Raw genomic sequence first — 8,405 nt, forward strand, 5'->3', positions numbered from 1 at the left:
GTTCCTATGACAAAAAGCCTCTAGGATTATTTGTTCTCAGGGATCTCTCCACCTACCCACACTGAACTCCCAAGATAGATCTTCTGCTATCCTATCCCTCCCTCCCCCATCAAGGCCCAAATTTTCTAGCTTCAATTTTCTGCCTCTTTCCAGCATCCCAGAGGTCTTTTTTAGTCCTTCCATCCCCAAGGAATTTTTACTCTCAGATAGGGCCCTAATAACAGGATAAATACTTAAGCTTTTTTGGTCCCTACACTCTAAGCCCTACAAGACCTGAGACTCCCCTACCACTCCCTGCCCAGATCTGGTAAGTCTTTCTGTCTGTGTGCTCAACCCTGCAATATGCACACTGTGAGCACACCAAAGACCTGACTGTCACTGAGGTATATTTTCTCACTGAGGTTATGTCCACTTCAGATAAAGGGGGCTTATAAATGAATCACACTTTTGACCACTGCTATGTGCCATGTAGTGCTACTGTTCTTCTCCCACACAATAGCCTATGAAGTAGGAATCATCCTTTCCAGGTCACAGATGAGGAAGCAGGTCGAGAGAGTTTAGATGACTTGACTGAGATCACACAGCTGGTGAGTAAGTAGAACCTGGAATTGAATCAGGCTTCCCTTGGTCTTCCACTAATGAATGCTGAATTCTTGGCAGGTAGTTTCCTGCTCACGTGCACATCTAAAGATGAAGAAACTGCTCCTTTCCTCTTGTTCCTGCTACTTGAGCTCCTATTCTTATATATTTTAGGTAAGACCTTTCTAATACCAAATGTTGAGGTAATTCAGAACAAAAAGAAGTGAGGAGCATAAAGTCAAGTTATTCTGGGTGAGTCATCAGAAAGAGGCTAGGATTCTCTGCTTGCCTAATCTCTGGAGGCAGATGAATCAGGAGAAAATAACAAAATAGACAGAAGAGTGTTCCCAGGCAGAGAGAAGAACGCTGTAAGAGTCTCTAGCCTCTCACTTTCACCATGGAGAGGGTTCTGCAGCCATGCCACTCACCTCCCAGCCCAAAGTCTAGAGATCATTGACTCCGACAGAAGTGGCAAGGGCTCCTTTGAACACTGGTGTTTGTAACCTACCTCCTGTTTTGCATCATTTCCCAGTGCCCTACAATCTTTCATTCTGGACATTTTTCATGAGATTTATCTCAATTATTAGTGAGAGGGCCATGAAGTAATGACTCCAAGACCCTCACCTCGACATTGATCTATTTCCTAGAATCTGGGCATATTGTGCTCACACAGGCTTTTCCAACTTCGTTTTCCGCATCTGTGCAAATGCATCTGAGGCAAGGGGAGCTTGTGGTCATTGTGCTGTGTAGCCACAAGGATAAAGTCGAAGTTCTTTGAGTGGTAGCTCAGGGCCTCAGGAAACATGATTCAATTATTAAAAAGCTGAGTGGAAGAAGAAAAGGGAGGGGAAGAAAACAAGGCTGTCTCATTTATGTCTGGATTATTCAGCTCTCAATTTTCTCCACACCAAAGAAAGGGCACTGAAGCACGGACACTCCAAAAACAATGTCTTGCCTAAATGTATGTACCTGTGTCTTCTGAGCACAGCCTTGCTAATGCATTTTCCACAGCAACATAGACAAAGACAATCACATGCTTAGTCATACACATAGTGTGCTCATTCACATAATGGAACAGTTTTACATTTACCATTTCACGAGGTCCCCCCACTCAGATTCTTCTCTTTCCCTGACCTTTTGGCCGCCACCAAAGCTGAAATCCCCTCTGTATATACTTGGGCCCAGGCTGGACGGTGGAAACTCAGGGAAGGAGATAACAAAGAAGAGAAAATAGGAAATACATGGAGGAAGGGGATGACAAGACAGAAAGGGACAAGATGATTTGTTCAGTATCACAGTGACAGCCACAGTTGGCACTGGGATGGAAAATCAGGTATCCCGGTCCAGAGATCCTTCCCCCAAATCATATTAGAAGACCTTACTCTTTCCCTTCCTGCCTCTTTCTCTCTGGGTGTGGGTAGCTAATGCTAGGGATTGCAAGGAGTATTGCAGCTTAAGTAGGAATATAAATGTGCTCTTTCCAGACGGTCCAGTTGGTTCCACTCTCTCTCAATTAGAAACCAGAACACAGTCACATGCCAGTATATTAGAAACCCTTAAGAGAAAGGTAATTTTCTCTGTCCTATGTCTATTTCTAGTTCTTGTTCTCAACTTTCTTTCCTCTTCATCATCATCTTCTCTCCCTCTAATGTCCCCTTCCTGACTATTTTAATCTCCCTTCTCTCTCAAATTCTCAAATACTGGCTGTCTAGTGGATGAGACAAAAATGAAAAGGTACTTGTAGGTGAGGGAAGATCAGGGGAGATAGTATGAAATGGGCAGAAGAGATGGGTGGAGATATGTAGAAGTTCAGTACTATCATTTGACCAAACTTGGTCTCTATATTTGCTTACAGTGCGTGATTCTGTGTTCCCAATGATTAAAATTCACTTCTCATCCCCTTTCCTTCTTTCATGTACCTTTGATTTTTATGAGACAATATGCAATATACATAATCATCTCACAATAACCTTATCAGATTATATATTGTGGCCAAATCAGCTTGACACCTACCACTGACCAATTCTGCATGATCTCAACTGTTTCTACCAGCAGCCATACAGGACACCTAAGGCAAGCACAGGATCATAGTACTAACATGATCCAGGCAGCATGAGACAAGAGACAGCCCCTCACCATGTGCTTTGCTGTTCCTGGTCAGAATCTAGGTTCTGAGCTTCATCTATGAGTACATCACAGGCTCAATGGCTTGACAAACCCATCCAATATCTCCCTGCTTTCCCTTCTCCTCTCCTCAGTCCTGATCTTTCTACCTTGAAAAGTAACCATATTTGAGTCTTCCATTCGATCTGCCTGACCTTCAGTGATTACACTACCCTTATACTGTCACATAGGCAGATGAATCAGAAGAAAGTAAGAATATAGGCAGAAGAGGGTTCATAGGTGGAGAGAAGAAAGCTGTAAGAGTTTCTAGCTTCTCACCTTCATCATGGAGAGGGTTCTGCATCCATGCCATTCATCCTACAGCCCCCAGCCTAGACATCATTGAATCAGACACAAACAGTAAGGGCTCCTTTGAACTCTGGTAATAACTCTACCTCCTCCCTTGCATCATTTCCCAGTGCTCTACAATCTTCTCATCCTGAATGGTTTTCATGAGGTTTAACTCAAATATTTTCTGCTGTGATTTCAGCTTCAGCCATAGCATAAGGATGAATCCCAACTGCTTCATCTCTCTGGGCTTGCTAGGGCTCAGAGCAAGGCAGTAAAGTCTTTTTTACCCACCCTACCTTCACCTGACCATGCAATTCTCAAACTACAGCCATCAGAACCCATCCTCCTTCCTGCTCATGGGGATTCCTGGCCTGGAGGCATCTCACTTTTGGATTGCATTTCCCTTCTGCTCCATGTATGCCCTGGCAGTGCTTGGCAACATGACAGTGCTGCTAGTGGTGCATTCAGAGCCTGCACTGCACCAGCCCATGTACCTGTTCCTATGCATGCTGTCCATCATTGACCTGGTGCTCTGTACTTCTACTGTGCCCAAGCTCCTTGCACTCTTTTGGGCAAATGCTGCTGAGATTGCCTTTGAGGCCTGTGCTACTCAGATGTTCTTTATCCATGGCTTCTCAGCTATAGAATCTGGTATCCTGCTAGCAATGGCCTTTGATCGCTACTTAGCCATCTGCCAGCCACTGCGCTATGGGTCATTGATGCCCCCAAAGGCTGTGGGCAAGCTGGGGGCTGCTGCTATATTTCGTGGCTTGGGGCTCATGACCCCACTCACCTGCTTACTGGCAGGGCTGAGCTACTGTAGCCGAGTGGTGGCCCACTCCTACTGTGAGCACATGGCTGTGGTGAAGCTGGCTTGTAGGGGCACAAAGCCAAACAACATCTACGGCATCACTGCCTCAACGCTGGTGGTGGGCACTGACTCCATCTGCATCGCTGTCTCCTATGCACTTATCCTCCAGGCTGTGTTAGGCCTTTCCTCCAAGGAGGCAAGGGCTAAGACCTTTGGCACTTGTGGCTCCCACCTAGGTGTCATTCTTCTCTTCTATACACCAGGACTCTTCTCATTCTACACACAGCGCTTTGGCCAGCATGTGCCCCACCACATCCACATCCTCCTGGCTGACCTCTACCTCATTGTACCCCCCATGCTCAACCCAATCATCTACGGCATGAAGACCAAGCAGATCCGGGATGGGGCCCTCCGACTGCTAAAGCTGGGTACTGTCATAAAGCCTTCATCCCCACCCTGGACCCTGTCCTCTTCTCTCCATAGTCCTTGAGCAATGTTGACAAGACCAGTGGCTTCCACCATGATGGGGAGACAAATCCATGCTCAGTGGTATCCTTATTTTGATAAGGAGGTATAGCACAAGTCAGATGGGGGGAGAACCATCAGGTGTTTCCCACTTGTGATGTAGATATGGTTACAAAGCTCAGGGAGCCCCTGTCTAGTGGGAAACATGGTTACCAAGCTGATGATGGCCTCCTAGGAAATCCCACTCTGCTGTTCTGATACAGCTTCTACCTTCCAGCAGACTTGGATACAATGAAAAAGATGACTACTGGTCTGACAAGGAGAAATAACCCTCATCCACAGTCAATCGCAACTCATGGAGGCTCGCTGCCTTCCATCCTGAAATTCTGCATGTTAGTTCAGCATGTTCCCACTCTCCTACATTGTCTCATAACCATCTTATGAGGAAGATGTAGTTAACTACCCCCACTTTACAAAGCCAGAGGCAGAAGTTAGGAAGGTAGTACCTTGTCCAAGAAAGCAAGTAAATGTCAGAGTCAGAATTCAAACTCACATCTTTCTAATTCTAAATTCTGTGCTTTTGACTCTTTTCCAGGTGAGTTCTTGTAAATCTAGGCCCTCGGACCAAGAATCTAATCAAGTTTAACCTAGAAGTGAGGGGATAATATTTCTCACATTGACATTTGGCAACATGCCAAACCCTATTCTAGGGGCTGGACATATAATGGTGATTCAGGAAGAGAAATCTCTGATGACAACTCGAATATGAAACCTCAGCAAAATCCCCCCATGACCTCTCAGTGACTCCCATGTTACCCATCTTCCTCCACTCCAGGGCTCAGCACACATGAAATTAGTAGTCTTAATTTTCCCACAGACAACCCAGGTTGCTAGACAATCAGACCTCAGATTGGCCCATAAATTCTCCCCAGGATATTTAATTCAAACTTTAATTCAAAGTTCAGAAAACTGGCTACATCCTATTTGGGCTATATTGGCTATGGCTGGATTTATTTTTCCCAAACTATTCTTTTTTTAATGAGGTACAACTTACTTAAAATAAAATACATATATTAAGTGTATAGTTTGATTTCTCACAAATGTATACATCAGTATAACCACTACCTTAATCAAGATACAGAATATTTTCATAATCCCAGAAAGTTCTCTTGTGCTCCTTCCAGACAATACCCTCACTCTCCCTCCAAGACAACCACTGTTTGATTTTGATTACCTTGGATCAAATTTACCATTCTAGAAGTTCACATAATTGGAATGATACCATATGTATTCTTTGTGTCCGACTTCTTTGGCTCAAGATTCATTCCTGTTACATGCATTGGCTAATTCCTTTTTATTGCTAAGTAATATTCCATTATATGAATATACCAAAGTTTATTTTTGGACACAAGTTATTTCCTATTTTTGGCTATTATGAATAAAGCTGCTATGAATATTTCTTAACCTAGAAGTGGAAATTCTGGGTTATAAGGTAGGTGTATGTTTAACTTTAATAGAACCTACCAAAGGGTTTTCCAAAGTAATTTTACTATTTTATATTCTTGCCAGTGCTGTATGACAGTTCCCAGCTGTTGCACATCCTGGTCAATCCTTGATATTGTCATTCTTTATTTTAACCATTCCATTGTGTGTAAGGTAGTAATTTATGGTTTTAATTCACATTATTGATGACTAGTGACATTGAGCAACTTCTCATGTTTACTGTTTATGCATAAGCCTTCTGTGAAATGTTTGTTAGTCTTTTGTCCATTTTTATTGAATTTTTTTGCTTTGTTGTTGATTTATACTAGCAGTTTATGCATTCTAAATACAAGTCATTTGTCATATATCCATAGTGAAAATATTTTGTCCAATTCCGTGGCTTGCCTTTGATTTTCTTACTGATATCTTTTGATAAAAAGAAACTTTTACTTATGATCAAGTCAAAATAATTTTATTCATGGTTAGTGCTCTCTTTTATAGATTTAGCTTATAATTTTAAGTCTATGATCCAATACAAATAATAACTGTGTGGTGTGAAGTAAAAATCAAGACTTATTTTTTCACCTATGGATATCCAGTTGTTCCAGCATTATTTTTGAAAAGGCTTTCTTTTCCAAATTGAATTGCCTTGGCGACTTTGTCAAAAATCGGTCAACTCTTTATGTGTGGATGTATTTCTGGATTCCCTTTTCTCTTTCATTAATCTATTTGGCTATCCTTACGTCAATAGTGCACTGTTCATAATCATAGCCTTATACTAAGTATTGAAATGAAGTAGTGGAAGTCTTCCAACAGTATTTCTGGCTAGTCTAGTCTTTGCATTCCTATATATATTCTAGAATCAGTTTGTTAACTTCTACAAAAACTATTGCTAGGGTTTTGATTGTATGATTTTTATTTCTTTCTCTGATCTTATTGTACTGGCTAGGACCTCCCACACAAGGTTCAACAGATTTAGTAAAGCAAACATCCTTGCCCTATTTCTGATCTTATACTTAATGATGAAAGATTGAATGCTTTCCTCCTGTTAACTGTAGGTTTTTCATAAATGCCCTTTACCAGTTGTTACAAGTTTTTATCTACATGATGTTGAGCTTGGTCAAATCATTTTTCTTCATATAGTTAGGTAATCACACGATTTATCTCCTTCATTCTGTTAATGGAGTTTACTATATTGACATTTTTAAATGTTAAACTACCTTGCATTCCTAGAATAAACCCCACTTGGTGATGATGTATTGTATGATTCAGTTTTATTATTGGATTTATATGTTGCTGGATTCAGTTTGCCTGTATTTTGATAAGGATAGTTGTGTCTATGTTCATGATAGACATTGATCTTGTAATTTTTTCTTATTTCCTTATCGGATCTTTATGTCAAGGTTTTGCTTGCCTCATAAAATACATTGGAAAGTATTCCTTATGACTCTATTTTCTAAAAAATTGTATTTACTCAAATATTTGACAGAATTCTGCAGGAAAGAAAACTGGTTCTGAAGTTTATTTTTTACTTATTTAACATTCAATTTTTAAAGAATATAGGTCTATTCAGATTTTCTATTTTCAGAATATTTGTATTTTCTCTAAATTGTCAAAATAATAATTGTCAAATAATATACCAATATATGTATAAAATTGTTTATAAGATCCCCTTATTTTCCTTTCAATTCTGTAGGACTTGTCATCTTTTATTTCTGATATTGGTTATTTGTGTGTGCTTTGTCCTGTTCTGTTATGCTGGTAGGGAAGAGAAGTGTATCAATTTTACTAATTTTTAGAACCAAGTTCTGGCTTTGTTGATTTTTTTTCTCTATTGTTTGTTTTTTCTTTCATTGATTTCTGCTCTTTATTTCCATTCTGTATTTACTTTGGGTTTAATTTGCTCTTCTATTTCTAGCTTCTTAAAAACTCAGATAGTTGATTTTAAACCTTTCTTTTTTTCTAATATAAGAATTTATACATATAAACTCTCTACGCATTGCTTTAGGTGCATCCCACAAATTATGATATGTTGTGTTAAAATATTTTGTACTATTTTCTAATTTCCCTTATAATATTTTTGTGACCCATGGGTTAAGTGTGTTGCTTAACTTCCAGCTGTTGGGTGACTTTCTATACGTCTATTGCTATTTCTAGTTTAATTCCATCTTGGTTGGAAAACATACACTCTATTATTTCAATCATTCAAAACATATTCAGACTTGTTTCATGGCCCTGATATGGTCTATCTTGGTGAATTTCTATGTGCACTTCAAATTAATGTGTTTTTGCATGTTTGGGTGTATTGTTCTATGGTTATCAATTAGGTCAAGGTGATCGATGGTGTTCAACTTTTTCATATCTTTACAGATTTTTTTATATGCCTCTTCTATCAGTTACTGATAGAATTGTTAAACTCTCTAAGTACAATTGTGGACTTTTCTATTTTTCCTTTTAGTTCTGTCCATTTTTACTCTGTGTATTTTGAAGCTGTTATTAGAATTGTTATATTGATGAATTGACACTTTTAGCATTATAAATGGTCCTCTTTATCTTGGGTAATATTGTGCTTTTAAATCAATTTTGTCTGATATTATTACAGCTACAGCTGAGT

The 8,405-nt window shown here is 39.9% G+C and overlaps 1 protein-coding gene across 1 annotated transcript; it reads left to right on the forward strand.

Annotated features, from left to right (window-relative positions):
- Nucleotides 1–3,341: 3,341 nt before the first annotated feature.
- LOC101398123 (olfactory receptor 52P1-like) lies at nucleotides 3,342–4,334 on the forward strand. Its single transcript, XM_004434140.1, has one exon. It carries the CDS (start codon nucleotides 3,342–3,344, stop codon nucleotides 4,332–4,334), a length of 993 nt encoding a protein of 330 aa, XP_004434197.1.
- Nucleotides 4,335–8,405: the final 4,071 nt, after the last annotated feature.

This window comes from Ceratotherium simum, chromosome 7 (assembly GCF_057802395.1).
Source record: "Ceratotherium simum simum isolate JZ-2026a chromosome 7, ASM5780239v1, whole genome shotgun sequence".
Classification (NCBI taxonomy): Eukaryota; Metazoa; Chordata; class Mammalia; order Perissodactyla; family Rhinocerotidae; genus Ceratotherium; species Ceratotherium simum.

Bases quoted from the DNA above. Each gene is read 5' to 3' on its own strand.
- LOC101398123 (XM_004434140.1), top strand. From the start codon at position 3,342: ATGCAATTCTCAAACTACAGCCATCAGAACCCATCCTCCTTCCTGCTC.